The sequence below is a fragment of the Chionomys nivalis genome, chromosome 8 (assembly GCF_950005125.1).
Source record: "Chionomys nivalis chromosome 8, mChiNiv1.1, whole genome shotgun sequence".
NCBI classification, from domain to species: Eukaryota; Metazoa; Chordata; class Mammalia; order Rodentia; family Cricetidae; genus Chionomys; species Chionomys nivalis.
Window position 1 is genome coordinate 84,480,336 of NC_080093.1, and position 24,412 is coordinate 84,504,747.

The 24,412-nt window shown below is 49.2% G+C and overlaps 1 protein-coding gene across 1 annotated transcript in view; it reads right to left on the reverse strand.

The window, feature by feature from the left end:
• Nucleotides 1-3,724: 3,724 nt before the first annotated feature.
• Nucleotides 3,725-24,412, reverse strand: part of Parva (parvin alpha) — a 158,492-nt gene continuing 137,804 nt past the window's right edge. The window contains exons 7-13 of the mRNA XM_057778948.1: nucleotides 20,640-20,698; nucleotides 18,108-18,127; nucleotides 17,816-17,877; nucleotides 17,305-17,373; nucleotides 14,655-14,756; nucleotides 13,521-13,593; nucleotides 3,725-6,826 (exon numbers count right to left, since the gene is read on the reverse strand). Coding sequence (XP_057634931.1) covers nucleotides 6,750-6,826; nucleotides 13,521-13,593; nucleotides 14,655-14,756; nucleotides 17,305-17,373; nucleotides 17,816-17,877; nucleotides 18,108-18,127; nucleotides 20,640-20,698 — 462 coding nt within the window. The 3' untranslated portion in view covers nucleotides 3,725-6,749. The remainder of the gene's footprint in view (nucleotides 6,827-13,520; nucleotides 13,594-14,654; nucleotides 14,757-17,304; nucleotides 17,374-17,815; nucleotides 17,878-18,107; nucleotides 18,128-20,639; nucleotides 20,699-24,412) is intronic.

The window sequence follows — 24,412 nt, forward strand, 5'->3', positions numbered from 1 at the left end:
GGGGCAAGGCAAGAATATACGGGGGTGGAGATGGAGATAGGGATGGGGTGCCAAGGAGAATGTTGCTTCTGGGGCTGGCACTACTGGACTCGCTCCTACCCTGGAGATTCCCAGGGCTATTTCAGCATGTCAGAGCTCCTAGAGGTTTGGCTGATGGGGCAGAGTGCTTGCCTGATGTGCATGAACCCCTGGGCCCCACCTCTGGCACTGCAGACTACCAGCTGTGATGAAGCCCCACTATAATCCCAGTCAGGGTCATCCCTGGCTACATATCCAGTTCCAGACCAGCCAGAACTACTATGTCTAACATAAATACTCTGAGAGAAGAACAGATCTTCACCGAGCATGGTGGTGCGCACCTTTAATTCCAGCACTCGGGAGGCAGAGGCAGGCAGGAGGCCAGCCTGGTCTACAAAAAGAGTTCCAGGACAGCCAGGGCTACATAGAGAAACCCTGTCTTGAAAAACCAACCCCCCCCCCAAAAAAAACCAGACAAACAAATAATGAAGATCTTCACAAAACTTTGTTAGGGACCCTTTTTTAGGTAGATGTTATATTAGGTGATATCATTATGAAAATTATACATGTCAGAATGAATTTGGGAAATTTTTTTTTTTTCGAGACGGGGTTTTTCTGTGTAGTCGTGACTGTCCTGGAACTCACTCTATAGACCAGGCTGACCTTGAACTAAGAGCCTCTACCTCCCAAGTGCTGGAATTAAAGGCGTGTACCACCACTGCCTGGTTCAAATTAATTTTTAAATTACATTTATTTATTGTATGTGTGTGGACATGTGTAGCATGTTTGTGAGCATCAGAGGATAACCTGGGGACTCAGTTCCTCCCTTTCACCATGTTGGTCTTGGTGATCTAACCTGAATCATGAAGCTTGACGGCTGGTCCCGAAGCCATCTCGCCAGCCTGAAATGAAATTATTTAGCCCCCATCTAGGAGTTTATACACCAACTGTTCATATCTGTCGGTTCTGCATCAATGCATTCAGGCAACAGTAGCTCAAAAGTGTGTAGGAAAGGGATTGAGAGATGACTCAGTGGGTAATAGCACTTGCTGCCAAGTTTGGCAACCTGAGTTTCATCCCCCAGACCCACCTGATGTGAGGAGAGACCTGACTCTCACATGCAGTCCCGACTATCCTACGAATGCTGTGGCAGGTTCTTACGCACCTCCCCTATAAATAAACAATAAATAAATAAATGTAACTTTTTAAAATATGCAGAAAAAACTGTGTCTCTGTATTAAAAGCACAGGAAGATCCCAAATAATACAGCACGGACCTCCTCACACAGCCTGTCATACATAGGTCTGTAAGTAACAAGAGGACAACACCCAGAAACATTGCGTAAGATCATAGGTAAACATTGCTGTATTTTATATGAAGCACTTGAGCATCTGCGGATTTTGATATCTTGGGCTAGCCTGCACTCCCACCCTCGGTGAATGGTAGCATTCCTTGAGCCACATGAGGAGGAAGCAGGTATCCTCTGAGGCGAGGTTAGGGCACTGGTCCTCATGGAACATCAGTGGTCTCCTTTTCTTTATTTAACCCCCACAGACTCCCCCAGGCTGCGAGCTCTCAAAGCCTTTGTCTATGGACAACAGAGAGATGAGGGTGGCCGGGGAAAGCCCTGTCTCTGTAGCCTCTGGGGAGGTGACAGTGGATTGAGGCCACTTAGGGGCTGAAGGTGGGGTGGTGGAAGCCTCACCTCCTCTCCCAGTTCTTCGCTCTGCAGCCATGTTTGGGAGGGAGGAGAAGGGTGTGTCAGTGTAACCCCACATAGCGGCAGGAAGGCTTGAACTGTTGGCGTTTCCGTTGTTGCTGTGACAAATGTCATATTCTTCTACCGAGTGACAGGGTGCCCCGTTTTTCTGCAAGCTCTCTGGATTCTGGCCCTTCCACCAGTTCTCCTTGTAACCGGGCTTCCTCCTGCCTTGTGTTATGTGAATGGGGGGGGGGGGGTCCCTCACTTCAGCAGCTGAGATGCGGGTGGGACTTTAGAATGGCACATTTCCACAAACCTCTTTGGACCCCCAAATCTAAATGTGACCACTTCCATAGTTATTAATACGATTGTCCTTTTGTGTCCTGGGGATTGGCTCCAGAGCCACTTCCAGATACAAAAATTGGTCAACGCTCAAATACCTTCTGTAGAAGACTGTTAGCCCAAGCAGGCACAAACCTGTGGACGCCCTCCCGCATTTTCTCGGCCGAGGAGACTGCTGGGGGGTTAGGAGCACTTGCTCTTCTTCCACAGGACCCATGTTTGCTTCCCAATATTCACACAGTAGCTCAGAACCATCGGGAACTTCAATTCTAGGGGATCTGATGCCTTCTTCTGAGCTCTGTAGGGTCTGTGTGCATGTGGAACATACACACTGCAGACAAAACACTCACACATACAAAAAAATAAAAACAAATTTAAAAATATTTTTCTTAAATTTTTCTATAGCTAGTGAGTGTGTCAACCAATCACGCGGCACTGTACCCCAGGGTGATTCTCCTGTTCTCAGTGTTTGCACGGCTGTCTTGTTGCTGTCCAGTAGATCCAAGGGAATCTGATGGGAGATTGTATGCACTGCTGGGATTTGAGGAGGTGTGAGAATATATTCCTCTTGCAAGAGCAGGATGGGGCATCCAGCTTAGATTCCTGAGGTGAGGCTGCCATCAAAGGCAGCAAGTCTAATAGCTTGCTCCGTAGGCCACATGAAACCATCTGACCTATGGACTCCATCTAGTCTCATTTTTCCAGTGGAAAAATAAATGAGTGCTAATTGAGGGGGGGGGCAGGAGGGAATGATGTATACAGTGCTCTCACACTGGAGAAGGGTGAGTCATACGGGAACCACAATGTATACATGTTGGAGAGTCTGGTTATTGGAAAATTACAGCCCTGGAATTCTGTTGATGTAAATAAGCTTCAATATCCTCTGTAGGGTTAACCAAGCCACCCACAACAAAATGAGCTGATAATGACAATGCTGATTCATAATTAAAAAGTCCCCATGGCAGCAGCTGGGAATTGCCAGCAACTCAAGACTGCACTGGTGAGCGGCCGATGAAGAAGTTTTCTCTGAGACTTGGGGGTATGTCTAGTCCATCTTTACACAGGAGATGCATCTTTCTTACAGCCTGGCAGGCAGCTGGACTGCACAATATTGCAGGGGATGCAGTAACCTTTAAAAGGCTTTCTTAGTCAATTGCCAATTAGTTGACCTAATTGCGTACAAAAATGAAACCTTAATCAAATTATATACAATTGTGGTGTGTGTGTGTGCGTGCATGTGTGTGAGACTCTGCAGTAGAGGATCTTTAACATGTATAAGACTCTGGGTCCCAACTGCAGATCATTAGCCACAAGAAAAAAAATTACACACGATTTACCATCATGTTCCAAAGGAAGACTTGGAAAAATTCAGTTCCTGGAGGATGAGAAGCTTATGATGAGATGCTGCCGGTCCTGTGCTGAGGATGCTGCTTCCGCCTTGGGCTGGGGTTCTGTCCTACCTCGTGCAGACTAGAGCTATGCTTTTGGATGAATGATGCACTCAGATTCCCATTTTTATGAGATACAGTTTAGAAGATTTAAACATTGTTCAATGTCTCATGGAGGACGATCTCCAAGATTTAACACAATGAAAAACAACGCATAGGAACGTATACATAACAGGATATCTATATTGGAAAAAAAGCACAGCAAAGATTTTTGTATGTACATTCAGATTTATTTGCACAGAGTATTTCTAGAATCATGCAGAAGAAATGGATCAAAAGAGTCATCTCCATGGAGGATGGAGGCTGATGGGGAAGAGGCGAGATGGATACTTACGTTTGCTTTTTTTTTTTTTTTAAATCAGATATCATTCCTGCTTTTTGAATTCTGTGTTACTTATGTATCAACTATTAATAATGATGATTAATTGAGGTGGGAAGACTCACCCTAACTGTGGTGGTGCCACTCCATAGGTTGGGGATCCCAGACTAAGCAGAAAACCAGCAGACCGAGCGCCAGCATTCTTCTGTTTCCTACCTGCATCCGACCTCACACCCCTGCTGCACACTGCTCCACCCTCCCTTCCTGGTACCCTCAAACTGCAAGCAGGGAGGAGTCTTCTCTCAGTTCTTTCTTCTCTCCATTTTCTTAGGAGAGGAAGGCTGTTTGGTTACTAATAGTGATGATGCCTCTTTCTCCTTCAAAACCTCGGTAATGTCTGAAGTATGTGATCCTAGAATCCAGAGGAAAACACCCATCTCCAGAAATGACAGGGTTGTAAAACCAGACCCAAGCCTGGGGACTCTGGACTGAGACAAAGACTTTAGTCCCAATGCCCAGTTGTTGGGTACACTGGCATGCTATTAAGAAACCTTCTGAGTTCTGGTGTGGTTTCCTACTGTAGATAACACAAGGCCCTAAAGGAGCGCTCTCAGGAGAGTACTGTGTACTAACGGCTTGAGCATCAGGGACAGCAGCAAGGCGCAGTCCCACGAGCAAAGTGTGCTCAGTGGAGGCAGGCCTCTTACTTCATTCTGCCTCAGTGGCTAAGCAGCTGCTATTCTCGATTTCCTACCAGGAATTTAAAAGAGTGGGAGACCAACATTAATCCTAATGAAAATACGATATTTCATTAGTTATGCAAAAAAGAATTCTGTTCGTACACACAGATCAACATAAGACAGTAAAATTTCCTTCACATCTTAGATGTTCACAGCACAGATGTAACAATTCCCACAACAAGAGTCGGGGAGAAGCACAGAGGGTCTACACGTCCTGGGTTCTGAGCTGCCCTGGATGGTCAGTACAAAAGGGAACAAGAGCACTTGGAATGTTGTGGAAAGCCATCTTGGCGAACCCTCAAACCAGAAGGCTTTACTAGATGTTTCAGTTCAAATGTGGAAAATGTCCCCCACAGGCTCATTTTGATCACGTCGTTCTCAGTTGGTGGCACTGTTTTGAAAACTGTGAAACCTTTAGGAGGCAGAGGTCGCTGGAGCAGGGCCTTTGGGTTTCATAGCTCAGCCCCACTTCCTGTCTGCTCTCGCCTTGTTCTCACACAATGTGAGGGGAGGAAGCCTGGCTGCATGCTCTTCCTACCACGGTGTCTCCTGCGGTCATGGTCTGTCTTCCGCAATAGGCGGTGCGCCTTTAGACCAATAGCTAAACAAACCCTTCGTCCCTTAAATGCTTTAGTCAGGCTATTTTGTTCCAGTGAGAAACGTAACTAAGGAGTGACAAGGTGGTCACCCACTGCTGGAGGAGGCACCCCAAGCTGGCATCACCCTGGCTTATTTCTAATAGTTTTCTGAGGACAGCAGTAGCATAGGTCACTGTCCCAAGGCCGTCTCAATCGAATAGCACAAGGGCCAGGGACTGTATCTGCAGCTGTCTCTGAGCGTATCCCCCACACGAAGCACACTAATATCCAGCTTTCCAACCCCACTTCTTGTCCCTTAGGTCTGACCCCCCCCCCCAATCTATCCACCAGTCCCTTTGTTTTCTCTACTGGACCTAGATGCAGACTGGCACAGCAGAACTTTCCAAGTAAGGCTTGCATGAGGAGATACAAACCAGCCCTTGAGTCACCCAAGTGAGGAGACTAGATGCTGAGCTTTGGTTTAAATAACTGACATTTTCCTCGCCTGGAATTAGCCAGTAATTGCATGTGGGCAGACTTAGCCAGAATGGTCTAAATGACCAATTAGAAGGCAAAAAGGAGGTCTCTTTCTTTTAAAGTTCAAGGGTCCCCATTGATGAGCCCTACTTCTCAGGGGATGCTCCAATAGGTCTGTGCCCAGCTCTCTGCCATGCGTGAGTATACCCTACATTTGCCTAACGATAATGAATTGAGTACTTATTTTGCAGGAAAATATAGGGCACATCCATTACATGCAATCAAGCAAAAAGGCTGCGAAATGGGCACTCTATTAATTCCAAACAGAACCCTTCCCAAATGTCATCCTGCAACCGGAGCGTGGGCTTATTACCAATCTGAAGGAATTAAGGGTAATTTTCATTTGTACAAAGGATTTGAGGGACGTGGCTCCTGCCACACACACACAGTATTAATTGTGTTAAATTCAATTTGGCAATTTTAGTGCGAATCACCCAGCCATGACCTGGCCTGCCCTAGGGTGCAACCATAGTGTCTTGTCTGCGAGAGGAAGCAGGTATATATATGTCAGTAAGGCAAGCACATACACACTTCAGGATATACACAGAATGGAATACAGTTGACCAGTTATTGACCAGTAAGTTGCCCAAAGAGGAAAAATACATGCTAACGAGTAGTGAACCTCGGCGCCTCAGTTTCCCCATCTATAAAAGGGGAGAATGATGTCTCCTTTAATGGCAACACGAGGCTAATGAACTTGAGCACAGCAGAAACCTCCCTTAATGTGGGGACTAACGCTGACCTTTATTTCTGAGCTCTGGGGGGCAGTCTCGAGGCCATGCTGATGCCCACAGCACGTGTAGGGACATCCAGGGCCTGAATTTGAATGGGGGACAATTTCCCAAGTCACCTCTAGGTCAGTCCCCAGGGCCTACAGATGTGGTTAGCCCACTGGGTTAGTGGCCATTTCCTTACTGATTTTAATGTCCACTATCTCTGGGTGGTCACTGGGCTTGTGGGAGAGCATAGAGCAAGAGACAGGAGCAAGCAGGGCAATGCAGTTGGGAAGCTGGTCCAGACGGCCTGTAGTGAAAGGGGCCGGGCAGTGGCAGGCAGCCCAACTCCTCACTCCACGTTCCGGTACTTGGTGAAGAGGTTGTAGAGCACTCGTAGCGTGGACTTCAGGTCACAGTTGACAATGTCTGTGGAGAGACAGAACTCATCAGTGGCCTCTGTGGGCCACTTTGGAAAAGCTGACAAGGATGGCCCCCTACCATCCATCATGCATCTGCCCAGTGTGGTCCTCTGATGGGACTCATGGCCATCAGGGGCAGGCACATGTGGACAGACGAGAAGGTATATAGCAAGGACTCAGAGCAAGCAAACAAGAAGGGACCAGTGACTAGGGTTTCAGCCCCATAGGAATAAGGCTGTTACCCCAGAGTGTGACTTCACCATGGACACAGAAGCTCCAGGTGAGAAGGGTGTTGGTGTTAGCCATGTCTGGTCTCATCTGTCCCTAAGGTTCTTCTCCCCTGCCTCCACCTTCACCACAGTGCTCTTTGTGAAGAAGGGGACACTTGAGTAGGGTGTGGTGTCACACTCCTTTAATCCTAGCACTTGGGAGGCAGAGGAGAAGGAGGAAGATGGTGGAGAAGGAGAAGGCAATGACAACAACCACACCTGAGCTATCCAGAGGAAGATGGAGGAGCCTTCAAGAAGGGAGGCACCAAATAGGGCACAGGCCTGCGCAGGGCAGAGGGAGGCTGGGCGCTAACTTCTTCCTTCCTTCCACCCACTAATCTACCCACTTCCCAGTCGCCCACTTCTCAGGGTGCCCCCTTACTCTGCAGTCTCCTCCACCTTCCTCCCCTCTGTGTTTACTCAGCGGGCCATCCTCTGAAACACCAGAGCTAACAAGGGGAGACTTTTAAAAAGGAATCCTGCTACCTAGGAATACACACGAAGGCAGTGAAATCAGGAACGGCGAACCCCTCCAAACAATACAAGGGTGGCAGGGGCTGCTGATGAGGGAGTCAGGACAGCAGGTGCCCTTAGAGAGAGGGAAGCTGGGCAGGGAGAGGTCTGAGCTATGGTAAGGAGGGCGCAGGGCATGTGGAGAATTCCACTCCTCCTCTCTTGACCTAGGTTGGAGAGTCATCTCTGTTCCTGTGTCATTTTAAAAATAATGGTATTTAAAGGTATAAGTGTGTGGGTCACATGAGGCAAGTGTGACCCAAGTCAATAGCTCGCGTGGGCTCCAAGATGAGAGAGATGACACAGAGCCATTGGAGAGAAGGCTATGTGCTGGTCCAAAGGACCAAAATTCCATCAAGTCCGAGCCCCTGGTGGGTTGGGTGGGGGTTCCCTTGGCCCTGAGGCTCTTATGGCTGTGGCTTCAGCTCCGACAGTCACGCATACTGAAGCCCAGACTCAAGCACTCAATGGCTGCAAGCTGAGGGTTCCAAGCTGTAGACTGCCTTAGAGTTCCCTCATGTCTGATTCTTTTTTTTTTTTTTTTTTTTTTTTTTTTGGTTTTTCGAGACAGGGTTTCTCTGTAGCTTTGGAGCCTGTCCTGGAACTCCCTTTGTAGACCAGGCTGGCCTCGAACTCACAGAGATCCGCCTGCCTCTGCCTCCCGAGTGCTGGGATTAAAGGCGTGCCTCATGTCTGATTCTTGTGTCCTGGTTGCAACCCAACCCTGTTCTACTCCAGCTGTGCCCAGATGCACACCAAAATCCCCTGCTGATAGAGAATGGGCTCCTGGGACATCTGCAGAGACATGGAACCCAACGTTTCCATTTTTTGCCCCCATTTTAGTCTCCATTAGAAACTCTGGCTGGTGGTAGAGCCTTGTCATGCCATCTTGTCTGTGCTGCCCCAAGTCCCATCAGAATCACCTACTCCCAGGTGCAGTTTTATGGACTTTGGGCTGATTCTCTCCACTCATGCAGGGCTATGAACAGGTGGAGGAAGGACTCACAGTATGGTGAACTGGCAGAAGCAGGAAGCTGTGGGTGCACATTGGAATAGCTCTGGTAAGGCAGGTATACGCAGATTCTGGGAAGTCATCTTTTCTCACCCCACTCCTCTCTGTAGTGTTTGTATGTGTACCTAAATGCTTGAACATATACTACATGTGTGCAGGGACTATGGAAGCCAGAAGAAGACATCAGATGCCCTGGAGCTGAGTTATACACGTTTGTGCTGCCTGATGCAGGTGCTGGGAACAAAACCCGGGTCCCCTGGAAGGGCTGGAAGTGCTCTTAACCACTCTAAACTGCTTGTGCCTGTTAAAGTCAGGTGAGCTCTGAGGTTGACAGGGAAAACCAATGCTCAGCATAGGAGGATTTACTTCAACCTAATGTCCACAAGGGGTTGATGCTCATTTCCACTGCCCCATGAGATCCCTGTGGCCAACTTCTCTGACCATTTTCTTACTGGTAAAACCAGGCAACAACTTCATGAAGAATGCCTAGCACACACTAAAGCACACACGGTTTCCTTCCAGTTTTCCCACTCTGCCCACTAACAGCGCTATTACTGCAGACAGCTGCATCTCGCATGCTGTACAGCAGCAGGGGTTGCCATTCCTAGAGAAGGCCTGCTTTCCTTAATCTCTCTGAGCTGATCCCTGTCACCACTATCAGGTATATGTAGGGATGAAGGGGTGACTGCTTAGCATATGCTCTCACCAAAAGAGCCGATGACTGGCCATTCAGGCAGATCCAGGCAGATTAGCAGGATACCCAGAGACTGAGCTATCTCAGCAGATGGAAGGCTGTGGGTGCCTGCGAATCTACAGAGACCCGGTGCTATGTAAACAGAGTCCGCCAGAGCCCTGGTTCAATGACCTGTGAGAAGAGCGGCTCACATGCAGTGTGTCTGCGTGGGCTGTCCAGGACCACTCACTGGGAACAAAAGTCAGAACTGTGGGCCTCTGAGTCAAAACCCATCAGCACTGGTTGTCTAATGGGTGCAGCTAAGGAGAACCACGTCAGAGTCAACAGGAGAGAGAAAACAGCCCTGGGCCTAGGGAAGGCTTCCTCAGCTCCTCTTTTCCCAGGGACCAGGGATAGCACCTATTCAAGAACTACCCATATTGAAGACATTACAGTACAATATTATTATTATTATTATTATTATTATTATTATTATTATTATTATTATTATTACATTCATCTATTTATGTGTGTAGGACTGGAAATCAGAAGACAACTTTAGGGAGCAGGTTCTGTCCTTCTACCATGTGGGCTCTAGGGAAACTTTGTCGTCCCAGCATGGGACATTACAAGTAGTGGGACTGCTGCATTGCACAGAAGCAGTGAAGGACAACGCCACCAACAATGTGTAGGACTCTACCATGGGTCATCTTAGAGTTCTCTCCTGGCCTGTGGCGGTGCATACCTGCAAGAGGAGCTGTGGGGCCGCTGGGTGTGCTTCCTTCCTATTCCTGCTGTGACAAATAATCTCAGATCTGGTGGCCTATGACACAGATTTGTCACCTCCCAGTTCTGGGAGTCAAAAGTCCCCTGTTGGTCTCTCTGGGATGTAACCAAGGTGCTGACTTAGCTTCTCCTATGACTCAGTGCAGAATCCTTCACGCTGGCTTTGCTCCGCCATGGAGTCTGCCCACGCACTCTGGCTTATAGACCCTTTCCACCTTCTAGGTGGCAACGGCCAGGCAAGCTTTCCTCATGCCCGACCACACTGACATTCTCACAGCTTGTCAGGATGACTGTGATGATGTGGGGCTCCTGGAATGATCTAGAAGGTCTGTCACGTTCCTTTTGCCCAGGTAATGTGTATAGATTAAAAAGCAAGATGGGACGTGTGATATTTTGCTTGCCATGCAGGGTGTTAGAGATCCCAACAACATCAGACGAAGACAGTTTCCAACATGGCTGTAACCATTTACCCTTATGGTTTCTACGGCTCTATACCTTTGTGATGACCAGAATTTGAGGAAGCTGTCACTGTCAGCTCTGCACACTGTAATCCGGGGCTATGGGGAAGGGGCTGGGGAAGCGTTCACATTTTTGGACACAGACTAAGCCCACCCATGTTGAGGTGACCAGGGAATTGCTCTGCCATCAGCTGATGCTCACCACACAGCCTGTCCCAGCTGGCAGACCCCTACATCCCCCGTGGTCTGCAAATGCCACCCATCTGCTGGCTGTCCACAGTTTGATTCTGACTGCACTGCACTTCTCCTGAGTCCCAGCCGGCCTGGAACACTGGGATCTTGAGCATATTCATGAGTCCACCTGAATGGTGGGAACAGCAAAATGTGCTTCTGAGGATGTGTACACCCCAATAACAAACCTTATACCAATATTACCTTTTCTTGTTTCTCCTCCTTGATTTTCCTCCTCTCCCCTCCCTTCCTCTCCTCATCTCCTCCCTCCTTCCCTCTCTCACCCATACCGGGTCTTAAACCGAGGTCCTATACCAGTGTTCTACCACTGAGCTATATCCCCAGCCTTCATTTTACATGTTAGTTTGAGACAAGGTCTCACTTGAACTAGTGGTCTTGAACTAGCTATGTAGCCCAGGCTGGCCTGGAATCACTCTCTAAATCCCAGACAGGCCTTTAGCCTGCAGCCCTCCTACTCCAGCCTCTTCTGTAACGGGGTTCCTCACCCAGTATTTTGGCCCCTCCATTGGTTATGGATGCGATGCTCACCCTCCGTTTGACTTGTCACCCAGAGGCTCTGAAGCCCAGGTGGCAGAAGTCTGAGACGTAACACTGGGGATTACAGAGCTCTGAGGACTCCTGGCCTCAGAATCTTTGCCATGAGAGAGATGCCCCCACCACGGTGTTCTGCTCTGGAGACATCCTCAAAGAATTACAATGTCTACAGTGCCACATCGCCCAGGTGGAAGCACGGAAGCCAGAGGGAATGCTGGGATCTGCTGCTCACAGAGTCCAGCTTCACAGAGCACCACTCCAGCCCCCCTTTATGCACTGGAAATTTTCTGCATGGGCACGATGCCCAGGGCAACAACAAATAAGATACATGTGTTTTTCCACTGCCATTGCTCGGGAAGTTTCAGATTAAGTGGGTCAATAATCACATTCTAAACTTCTCTATACACCAAAACAGTCCTATAGACTGACACTGGGAAATTCTCCCTGTCTAAAGGCAAACAAAGGTCCAAAACACCAACATATCAGAACAAGTCTCTCCAGTCCGTAGGTTGGAAGTTTCCATGAAGCAGTTCAAGGAGCCAACCACAGCAAATGAAGCTGGGGCTGGAGAGATGGTTCAGCCATTAAAGGCTAGGCTCACAACCCAAAATACAAGAAAATGAAGCTGGTGCTCTCTGAGTCAGCTGCTGGGGCTGCTGCAGTATGTTAGAGCTCATCCATAAGGGCTTCGGGCTAGAGAACCTTGTCCTGCCAGGAGAGTGCTCCCAGGGCATCTTCACCCCAGAGGTCCTTCCCTAGAGGCAACCACGGACATGAGACAAGGGGGAAAGAAAGGAAGCAAAGCACCGAGCTTTGTCCACTTGAGCTGATGGTATCCAGGCCAGCGGGAGCCACAAACTTAAGTCCCTGTCTCTGGCTGGGCCTGTAGCTCCTTCCTTCATCCTGATGTCAGTCATGGTTCTTGCCAGTCTTTCTATTCTGTTCTGACTGTCCTTGGGTCCATTGCACTGTTCCCTACTGTACCCAGGCAGAGAAGGGCCCCTCCTTCAACCACACAGCCTCCTGTTGGGTTCTGCCTCAAACACTGCCAGGACTCTCACGCTACATGTGCAGCCAGCCAGTGATGCTTTCCTTCCTCTGGTTGGAGGCAGGAGCCTTGAAGGCAGGGGTGATCTTGCCTTTACTGTGTACAATGACGCACAGGGTTCCAGGCTGGCTAGACAAGTGCCAGCCTTGTGGGTGCAGGGGCTGTGAGGCAGACCTTGGCTTGAAGGCAACAAAGCAACATAATGTGCTCGTCCCCACAGAGAGCAGGAAGGTGCAAGCACAAGACTCTGCTGCCGACTTCCTCGACTTGACAGGCAACATCTGCAGCCAGCGTCAACCTGACAGCACTGATCACATGGAACACTGCAGCAAGTGACGCAATGATAATGACCAACAATGACACGCCTCCCACTCTCCAACACGCGCACACACAGCCAAGCATAAGCAGTCCACGTGTACCCGAGCACTCTCTTCTGCTCGGCCCTTATCTCACACAGCCAACCCTCTGTATGCATGGGCTCCACACGTGTGCATTCAGATGATGGTGTGAAGAAAATATTTCTCGGAAGTTTTCAGGGCAGGAGAGATGGCCCAGTGGTTATGCGTGTATGCTGCATAACCATGAGGATCGGGGTTCGTATCCCCAGCAATATGGGAGTGACCTTGCATGTTGTGGGAGGATTGCTGTGGCTTGCTGGATGCCAGCCTAGCTGGGAAAAATAAAACAAAACAAACCCAAAAGTTCCTGGCTCAGGGAGAAACCCTGCCTCAAAGGAATAAAGCAGAAAGTGATAGAGGAAGACCCTCGACGCCTTTCTCTGGCCTTTGTGTGTCTATGGGTACACACACACACACACACACACACACACACACACACATTGTATGTGTACTGAACAGGTCAAAATTTTCCCTTGCCATTATTTCCTCGACAAAGTCACATAACAACTCTTTCTGTAACACTTACATGGTAATAGATGCAGTTAACTGTGCACATGTGGCCGAATCCACGCAGGAGAGTGTCTGGGTTCTATGTACATACCAAATCCCCTTACATAAGGGGCTTGAGTGTCCTTGGAGGGCTTTAGAACTAACTGTCCATTTATACTGGGAGATTGCTATATTTGTCACCCAGACCCCATAAATGAAGGTCCCGCCCCACTGTCCCAGACCCAGGGAAGGGCAAAGAAAGTAAGTACCTTCTGGCCGGGGTTTAGGCTTCTCCAGCCCTCCATCTTGCATGAGCTCAAAGGCAAAGGAGACATTCAGGACCTGGCAAGACAGATATGGTGGATATGTCATTGCATACATCCTGCACCCTGGGACCCCAGCACCCTAGGATCAGTCCCTGGGAAGCTTAGGAGCTGAGCACCATAGCTGTGGGCCTGAGGCTATAGAAGAGGACTGGTCATACTGAGAGTGGCCATGCTGACATTAGCCACTACCAAAAGGCTCTTTCTGCCCCACCCCATTCTTGCATCAACTGACGAGGCCTTCAAACTCAAGGATAACAGGGCTTACATTTGCTAGGGTCAGATGGTAAGACATGCTCAAGGGGACCTCTGCCTTGGGCTAAATGCTTTTTGTTTAGTCAAGTAGAATGATGGCTGCTCCTGAGGGGCTGCAGAATTAGGACAGACCCAAACCAAACCAAACTTACGAAAGGGCTGGAGGTGACTCTCAGCTAAATTTTTAGCAGCATGCACGCATGCACTACTGTACTGCTGTATGTTTGAGACCAGTTTTCACTATAACGCAAGTTCCAGGCCAGTCTGGGCTACCGTACAACCTCTGTCTCAAATGCTCCGCTTTCTTCTATCAAAATAGAAAAGAATCAGAGGTTGGAAAGATGGCTCAACAGTTAAGAGGGCCTGAGTTTTGTTCTTAGCACCCATGTGGCTCACAAATGCCAACTCCAGGGGATACAACACCCTTTTCTGGGTTCCACGGCACCTAAACACACATGTGTACGTGGACACTTATACATACATACATACATACATACATACATACATACACATTGTATGTATATGGGCCTCAGGGCTGACTGGCCCTGGAGCTGCCTTCCATGTTACCTCTGACATAACAAGGGCAGCTGTGTGTCTGCAAGAACACATGGCTAGGGAAGCAAAGACACACAAAAGGCAAAGAACAGTGCTCAGCATGCCTGGGGGCTGCAGGTGGTTCATGCCAAGCCCAGGTATTACTAGAGAGGCTCCATCTCCATCTAACCAGCAAAGGCCTGGTCAAAAGGCAACTTCCATCTCTTCCTAGACAGACCCAGTATAGATAAGATGTGTGCTATGGGCTTCCCCAAGGCCCCTCCCCCTTACCTTCTGTTCAAAGCTGTCTGGGGTTAGGAAGAAGCTGTGCAGGGGTACAAAGTAGCCTTCCAGGAGCCCCATGAGTAGCACCAGGTAGACCCCATCGGCAAACTGCAGGGAGAACCAGGTGTCAGAATAAGCCTCCTTCACCACCTGGCATCAATCCACCCAAGGCCATGTCAGTAGGCAGATGGCTGGCGAGGCCAGTGGCTGGAGCAGGGAGCTCCACTGGGGAGGCAATGTGTCAGCTGCCTTGTGTGTTACCTGGCTTACTCCTCAGCTAATCCTGTGGAATAGACATCCAACTGCTGGACCTCCACTTTATAGGTGAGAAAAGTGGGGTACAGAGGAAGACCGCCTGCCTGTTGGAAGGGACATCATTGTATAGAGGAGGTATCAGGAGGATTGACAGATGATGGACAAGAACCGTGACATGAAGGTCCTCAGTACTTTTGCTTTTAGAACAGAAAACATGGTGGCATCAACTGGGCCTGGTTTCTTGCTTGCTTGTCCCTTCCTTGGGATTTAAGAGGCAGGCCAGTGCAGCTGTTAAAAACACAGGTTCTGACTCTAGCCCTGATTGCTAGCTGTGGGATCTGAACTGTCTTTGCACCTCATTTTCCTCACCTGTAAAGTGGGGGTGCAGCAGTGTGGTATCTGTTCCCCAGAGCCAGCATGAGGACTATATAATGTGTATAAAACATTTGGGACCCACTTGGTACGTAGGTAACACTTACTAAGTATTATTGCTTCTGCTGTCTAAAAAATGACAAAGTAATTGGGATTCATGCTGGCCAAAGAGAACTGTATTAAGGACCATGGAAAGGAGCTGGAGACCTGGTTCCTTCCAGGGAAGTAGAGCTACTAGGTTTGGGAAACTAAGCCAAAGAACCAAACTCTAGGGCTAAGTACAGAGTGCTTTGTTCTATGGAGGCGAGCTACGTATCCTGGGTGATCAGGGCAGTCATGGTCTGGGGGTAAGTGCATATTTGAAAGACTCAGGGTTAAGGTGAGAAGATATGTCGCAGTCAGATGCTTATCTGCTATCCTAGCACCTGCAGAGGATGCTGAGCCACCACACATCTGTAGACCACAGATGGTAGGTGTTTGCAAGCTACACTTCCCGCAATCGCCCTATTGGAGGATGAAATGGACTCGGCTTCTACTGTCTGGGTCTGGAGCATCTTCATTAGGCTTTCTAGAATGATGCAGGGGACACACAGGGCCCAGAAGGAAGTGGATTAGATCCTCCAATCTCTCCTGGGTCACCTCAGGCAGGGGAGGCCTGTGAATGGTATCCTGTGAAACCTGCATAGCTCCTGGAGAGCAGAGCTCTCTAAAGCAAGGAAAGCCACGAAGTTTGGGTCTGGCAGGTGAAGGCGGAATGCAACCAATCTGCGAGTCAGGAGGGTTAGGATGATCTGCTCAGAGGGAAAGACAGCCCTGTCTTTTGGGCTGGTTCTACTGGGTGGGACCTGTGGACAGAAGCCAGAGCGCCAAGCAGCATCCTTTGGCACAGCAGGCCTGGCCCTGAGTCAAGGAGAAGCTCCAGAGAGCATTCTAGCTGCTTTTCTAGAACGTTCCAGATTGTCTCAGAGTTCAGACACACAAGAAGAGAGTTTGGTGAAGGCCGGAGTGGACTCTATAGATAACAGGAGGTGCTCACGCTCACTGAATGCCAGTCAGCAGCTCTTCACTCAAAATGAGTGGCGGGGGGGAGGTGGGGTACACAAATTACAGATTAGTTATTAAGTACTAAGGTAGAAAATGTCATAGCAGGTTCTATCCAGCAGATACTATCTTGGTGGCCTCTTTTATCACCACAGTGGGGCTAACAAGACAGATGCCAGAAAGTGTCTCTTTGGGAGTTCTGGGTGGACAACGAGCAGCCTGGATGGAGGAGGGGCTCGGGGTGCCTCAGCACTAGCCAAGGAGCTATTGGCAGTTGATGACTGCTAGTAGGAGAGGAGCCAGTGTTCTTCAGAGGTGTGGCTCTTGGGTAGGTCACCCCTGGTCCAGCGGCTAGCCCTGCACCCAGGTGCGTATGGGCAGCTCTAGCTGGACTCAGTAGGTTATTAATAAAAAGGAGGACATAAAGTTAGGAGGGGGTGGGGGTGTCTGGGAGGAGCTGGGAACGGGGGGTGGGCGTGGATATGGCCTAAATACGCACAAATGAAATTATCAAAGAATAAAACAGTGACAAAATCCCACTGATGTCCTTCTAAGAAAGGATGAGTTTAAAGGCTGTGCTAAAAAGAGGCTGTCAGGATGGGACACAGGGGAGAGGAAAGCAGGGTGGCTGTCCTTTAACTGTGTGACAGGCCCATCTTAGTTGCTCCAATCCAGCCAACATCACTTCATAATCCCACTCTAAACAGATGAATATAAGGTACCGACACTACAACTGCCTGCATCCAATCAATCAGTGGTGACTGGGACAGTGCACTTTCTCTGAAGAGACATGAGGGGGCTATTCAGAGGCAGGGAGGGAGTGAGCTTGGTCATGTGCTGTGTCTACAGAATAGACAGAACTCTTTCCTGCAACTTTTCTATAAAAGTTGGGGGAAAACATTCCATCTGGTCCACCTCTCTAAGCAGCTCATAACTTACATTCTATCCTCCCCCTGGGAAGCTCTGGATCCCTGGAACTGCCACTCACCTGCGTCTCCAGTTCTGTGACCTCCAAGTTTAGTTTATTCAGATGCTTGTTCACGAAGGTGATGAGGGTCTACAAGAGAAGTGAGATGGAGACCTTCACGTGTGATGGGGCCCTGGGGCCAGGGGAAGAGGCTCTTAGTTAGGTAGCCCACATGGCTGAAAGGAACAGGGATCCCTGAGAGACAGGATGACAGGTGGGGTATCTGATCTGGAGTCAGGGTGGGCAGAAGAGGAATTAAGGAGGGCTAGAGACAAAATGACCCATTGGGTCACTCTTCTCAATTCCTACTTTGGTACCCAAGAAGATGAAGAATTCTGTGTGAGGAGTGGAGAAAGCTGGAGTCGGTGTGGGTGGAAAGACAGGGTAAGCATCCTGCTGGGAGCAGAAGTGCCCTAGGTGACTAACCAGTGACCAAGAGAGGGGAAAGATGTCCAGGACACCCCAAATGCAAGCTGGGGTTTCTTCATGCAGGAGTTCTAGCCCCTGCTGCCCCCAGATGCCATAGGCCTACCTTCTTTACCACGTTGAGCTTGTCTGGTGCGTGGTCAAACAGGGTGTCAAAGGCATCCCGCTCTGAAACAGGGAAACACACACCATGCCGTGCCAATCAGGGCTGCTGGAAGCCATGTGCTTGGCTATCTACGGAATCTCTGGCTGATTCTTATGAGTAAGTATTCTTCATACCACTAAGCTGTTCCTCCCCACCTGACCAGTATGTCCCCAAGCTGGGGCAGCCACATCAGATGACAGAACCAGCTAGCTCCGGTGAGGCCACCAGAGCCAGATAAGCACACAACACTCACCATGTCTTCCAGAAAGGGCCCTGGAAGAGAAGAAGAATTGAGTTACATAGTAGGTTTGAGTTTGGGGCTAGCCTGGGCTACATGAGACCCTGTCTCAAAAAATAACAAAAAACAAAACAAAACAAAAAAACAAACAAACAACACAAAGAGAGAAGACGTGGCTGGCCTTAGATGGCTCCCTCTCCTGTGAGGGCTGTACCCTCCCTAGTTGCTGCCAGTCTGGCCTTGGTCAAGAAGCTCAAAAAGCTTCTCTGGCATTTGGTCTCACGACATCCACAATTATGGAGACTCCTCTGTCGCTTTCAGGCAGGTGACGGCTGTCAGCGCAAGATCTACTTCAGAGGTGCGTGAGTGCCCACTCTTCTCTGCAGTTCAGAGAGAACGCTGGAGCAGATCCTGAGAACACCTAGCCAGGCGAGCCGAGCGGCCAGCAAGGCTCGTGGCTGACTACCTGGAGGTTGGCTTTGGCTTGCTCCTGGCCATCCTGTGATGTCTCCAAGTGATACCTGTCACCCTCAGAGAGGGCAGGGACTAGAACCTCACTCACAGGCAGAGAAGCAGTCATGTTCTAAGAGCTAAGATCAGAGACAGGTGACAGGCCACACGGTCGTATAATAAGTTCTACCGAGGCCCTTCCTTCCTCCCTTTTTAGATGCTGTGTGACTCCAGGAAAGTTCTTGAACCTCTCTGGTCTCTGAATCTTTTAATTTCTAAAATGAAAATAGTGGGTGCTCTGAGCATTTGGCATCTAGGAAGACTAGTGCACAGCAAATGTCCTGGACATAAAAAAAAAAAAAAAATTCATGTGTGTGTGTGAGAGAGAGAGAGTCAGAGGACAACTTTCAGGAATTGGTTCTTTCCTTCTACCACGTGGGTGCTGGGGAATTGAACTCAGGATTGGGAGCAAACCCCTTGATCTGCTGAGCCATCTTGCTGGCCCCCTTTCCTTTCTTAGTACATTTCTGATCCTTAAAAACTTTAGGCTCTGCTCCATTCACTTGCACAGCTGATACCCACTCGATGACCATCTGTGTGTGGTTTGCCTACACAGAATGGTGAGGCTGGAGAGGCCAGCTAGATGGACTATCCTGCGGTATCCTTCATTGCCCTGGGGTGGAGGGCAGTCTCTGCTGCACCAGCTATACTGGGCTGTTGTTAGAAGGGCTTCACCCGTGCTTACGTTTTTTGTGGCAGAGAAAGGGGGACGATAGAAAAAGCATAACACACAACTGAAAAGGATGCATTAGAATCTTAAACCTTCCCTCCCCAGCCCCATAGGGCCAGCAGCTTCTCCCAGGCCACTCCCCCGCTCCCCTCTTTGGTCTGTTCTCTTTTCCAGAAGACGAAACAGCGGGAACAGGGCTGCCCTCATGGGATGGGAGATCCAGATAGGCCAGTGAAGCTGGACCTGAGATGGTTTTGCCTCTTAGTTCTCAAAGCCATGCCGAAGACATTTGGTACCCTGCAAGCTGTGTGACTATTGGTGACCAGACCAGGATGGACCTGGGAGTGACGGGAAGATTTCATGATGGGGACTCCCGAGGACATACAGCAGGCATCCTGGGAAGGGCTACTCTCTCTACCTCTTCCCACTCCCAGGCCTTTTTGAAAGGTGACCTGGGAGTGACGGGAAGATTTCATGATGGGGTCTCCCGAGGACATACAGCAGGCATCCTGGGAAGGGCTACTCTCTCTACCTCTTCCCACTCCCAGGCCTTTTTGAAATCACTTGCAATATGGTCACTATAGGCAGAGACTTGACACCTGTCAATCGTAGTTGGAGAACACAGAAACGGAGACCAGAGGCCGACATCCGGTGTATCCCACTTTAGTCTTGAGACAGGGTCTCTCACCGAACCTGGGGCTTGCTGATGTGGTTGGGCTGGCTGGTCAGTGGGTCCCGGAGCCAGGTGGACATGGCTATGCCTGGCTTTTCACATGGGTGCTGGGGATCTGAACGCAGGTCCTCACACATGTTTGTGTGCCAAGCACTTTGCCAACTGTACCATCTCTCCCCACTCTCATGAGGAAACCTTTTATATTTCCTCATCTTCAAATTTCTAAAAATAAACAGGATAACAAAAACAACCCAAAACCCCAAAGACATCTGTAAGGTAGAGAGGGTTTTCTGGGTCATGGCACGTGACCAAGTAAATCAGACTTAAGAAGGAAGAAAACGGCATCCTTTTGAAGATTAACAATTCAGGTCGGCCCCGTGTTTACCACATGACGATTTCATGCTGGTTAGCTTTTTAAGGGGTATACATTTTTTTTTCTTCCTGGAGTGCCACAAAATTAGAATTTTCAATCACGGCTAATTCCTCTCTCCCCCTCTCCCCGCCCAAGGCTGTACCTTAAGCAGCAAGAGGCATGTTTTGAATGCGCGGGAAAGGCTAAGCTATAATCATCGGCTACCGCTTAATCCCTCCTGCAATCCCAGTAAATGAAAACTAAATATCAGCGAATGGGCGAATTTCAGAGAAACATCTGTGTTCCATTACAGACTCGCTGGCAACAATGGTGTTGACATACTCTGTGTTACCAGTTATTTCCTCTTGGATTTGTCGAGACTGGAGGATCCCTTCTCGTTTCTGAAACGGAGAAGACAAGAGAACAAAACAGGCTTTAGCAACACAGAAACACTGGTTGGTATTCCTGACGTGGAGAAGTTTATTGGCGTTTCACCAGAGGTCAAGGGATGAGAAGGTTTGGGAAGGGAAAATTCAGAGGATACCTGGCTGCACCATCATAACCAAGTGCAATTGGCGTTTAGTCCAAACAAGTAGGCCAATTCCTGGACGGAGAAACCTACCTTCCTTTATAGAAGATTTCTGTTGGAAGCCAGCTGTGAGCCTCAGGGAGCGAGGCACAGCAAACCCAATGGAAATGACGGCTGAGTGTGTCTGCCTGCCTCCAGCTGGGGCCCCGCAGGGAGACCACTGTGCACAGCAGAGCTGTGGGACTGGATGGAGCTGTGCAGGGCAGCTTGGAGAATTCAGACAGAGGCAAAGGGGACTTTTGCTTTGTTCTGCTCTTTACCCAATAACCATGAAGCCCCTTTAATTTTCTGAATTTTTTTTAACTTATTCTTGATAATATCACACATATATGCAACATATCTTGATCCTATCTAGCCTCTCTCACCCCTCCTGGACCCTCTCAATGCCTCCCACCCCCATCTTCATGTCTATATGTACATCCCACTGAGCCCATTACTATTGCCTGCACACACATGGGTGCGGGGCCATCCGTGGGAACATGGGAAACCTACCAGAGGCCACAGGCCTAAAAAGAAAAAAATGACTCCCCCTTTCTTCGCTGTCACAGTGATCAAGGATGCAGGCTTATGAGCCCCTGTGTCCCACTCAAGCTCGCTGACTGGCTTGGTTTCGTGTAGGCAACACAGCTGCCACGAGAGGTCCCGAGTGCAGTGGCCACATCACATTAGAAGTCAGCACTTCGCAGCACTCAACGCCATCCTCTGCCCCTTGGGTTCTCTGAACCTGCTCCTTGGTGACAGTCCCTGAGTCTTGAGGGGATGGGTGTGGGTGTCTCATCTAGGGCCGAGCACTTAACACTCAGCTATTCAGTTACATGTCTCTGCATTGACTGTTGCCCACTGCACCAAGGTCGAGAGCAGCACTAATCTACGGGGTGACTCACTGGTACAGCTGCGCTGAGCTGAAGGGTGCCCTTCCCAGGTCCCTCCAGCAGCTCCACTTGGTCCTGGCATGGGGACTGTGAGTGAGCAGCACACACCTTACTTAGATACATGGCTCAATCTGGGAAAAGCAACCACTTTGAGCCTCGTGCAGCCATTTCTTTCCCCCTTCTCCTCCTCTTCCTCTGTTTTTTCTGAAGACAGGGAGAAACTCAAAAAACCCAGGCTGGCCTTCAGTACTGTGTGAACTTCCAGGTATGTGATCAGAGATACTTTCCAAGAAGAGGGAACATTGGGGAGAGGTCATTCTAGGGGGAGGTAGCTGCTGCTGGTTCCTGGGCAACTCCCCCAGAGCGTGACTGGAGAGTTGAGGTGGGGTCAATGAAGGAGCACAAGGGTTCGCTAGGGCCTTCTGATGAACACCAGCAGAAAGACTCGCTCTACCAGGTCTCTCTGCAGCCAGCACAGATCCTTGCAGGGCAGTCTGGGCACCATAAAAGGCTGGCAGAGCAAAGTCACTGTCCCAAAGTCCAAACTAATGCTAAGAAGGGACCTATGAGGCAGGGTGTGGTAGCACGCCTATCTAATCCCAGTCAGCACACTGGAGGCTGAGGCTGGAGGATTGAGCCTCACTGTGTAGCCTAGGCTAACCTGGAATTTATTACATAGTCTAGACTAGCCCCAAACTTGTAGCCATTCTCCTGCCTCGGCCTCCCAGGTGCTGGTACAGTTATGCACTATCACACCAGGTATTTCTTGACAGTTCTGAGTCCTGTTTCTGAGCTTGTTCTCTTGATAAAGCTAATCACCCTGCAAACCCTAATACACACACACACACACACACACACACACACTACACCCATAACCCTTTTCCCACGCCCTTCCCTCAACAAAAGTCCCTGCCACAGAAATTAAACCAACAACTACCTCTGATGTCTGATAATTGAGCTCAAAATAAGGTCTGAGATGTGAGCTTGCGGGGACCACTGTTTCAAAATAGCAGTCTCCCACGGACTGCGGCTCACATCTTTCTTTCTCTTTTGTCTGTGGTGAAATAACAGGTAAGTTTTGTTATTTCTATCAGAGAACTGTTAATCTCACCTGGTCAGAAAGATGACATTCAATAAACATACAAACAACTAGAAGGCACGGTGCTCACTGAAGATGTCGAAGGCCAGTTTACCTAGAAATCTCTCGATTAGCCACGGAAGAGCCATTTGTGAACTTAATGTATATGTAAGACAGTTCAGGGCTTCCCAGTGCCTGTGCTAGCTAGTCACCAAAGAGGTTAGGCTTTTGTTTTGTTTGTTTCTTTCTGTTTTTAGAGTGTCTTTGGTTCACTGCAGAGGTCAGGCTTTTGTTTTGTTTGTTTCTTTCTGTTTTTAGAGTGTCTTTGGTTCAGAGCAAAGCTGAGAAGAGGGGCTAGGAATCTTCCCTTGTTTCCCCATCCCTAGCACCCGATAAAGCCTGGTCCACCACTAGCACCCTGCGGCACCTGCACCTTTTGCAACTGAGCTGACGGCGCTGAGCTGCCGGTCACCCCTGAGGGGCCAGTTACTATTGGGGTCTGCTCTTGGGGTTGTGCCTTCTATGGCTTTGGGCTGCACATCTCAAAGCAGTTTAACTGACTTCCAAATCATCTGTGCTCCATCACCCTTCATCCATCCCTCCCTTTTACATGGGAGCGTTTCAAAACACAGGATGAACTTGTGTGTGATGGGCTGGTACAGGTAACAAATGTTCCTTAGGAGGACAGCTGATCCAGGATGCTCTGGGCTAGCCACAAAGGCAATGAAGGCTAAGAGCTCGATGACAAGGACTCTGAGTACCTGTCTATCAGCCACACTTAAGGGTCTGAACCACACAGCTCGACCCTGTCAAGGACAGTCCTCTGCCCCCTCTGTGTCGTCTGGGCTCCTTGAAGGCAGCGCCGATGCACCCTTTCCTATTATATCTTCATGATGCTTTGCGGAGTTGAGTGCCAGGAGGTGTGGAAGAAAGACTTTCTCATTAGGGCAGGAGTGATCCGTTGCTTAGGAGCACAACTGTCGAATGCTCCCCTCCAGTTACCATCTGACCTGAAAGCTCAGCTCAAAGCCCTTTTGTCCTGTGAACAGGCCTGACCTGATCTGGCGCAGTCAACCAACCCAAAAGCTTTCCCTTACTGACTGACGGCAGAGCCGCCTCCTGTTGTCTGCTGCAGAACCATGGATGGCTGCGTGCATCCCTGTGTGCACACCCTCTCGCTGCATATTTATTTGGAAACAAAACAAAACAGAAAACCAACTCAGAGATAAGCAAACACAATGATGACCTTTTGCTAAGTGGGCATGAAGTTGGAAAATAAAATTGCATTTGAGTATTTAATGGGGTTAGGAGCAGAGTGAGCTAGCCATGGGGAGAGAGATTGCACCCTCACTGTGAAAATTACACGACCATATGCGAATGGAAACTCCCATCCAACAGTCTGGATGAGATAGATGGCTTGAAGTCCAGCCGGGCTTTGCTGGGGACCGAGAAGCGGCAGCAAGGGGCATGAACATGCACACACCCACATATCCTTGAATATACAATACTCCCTCCCTATACACAAACTTACATATAGGAGCTCCCGCAGCATATACACATACTCTCACCCCTCTAG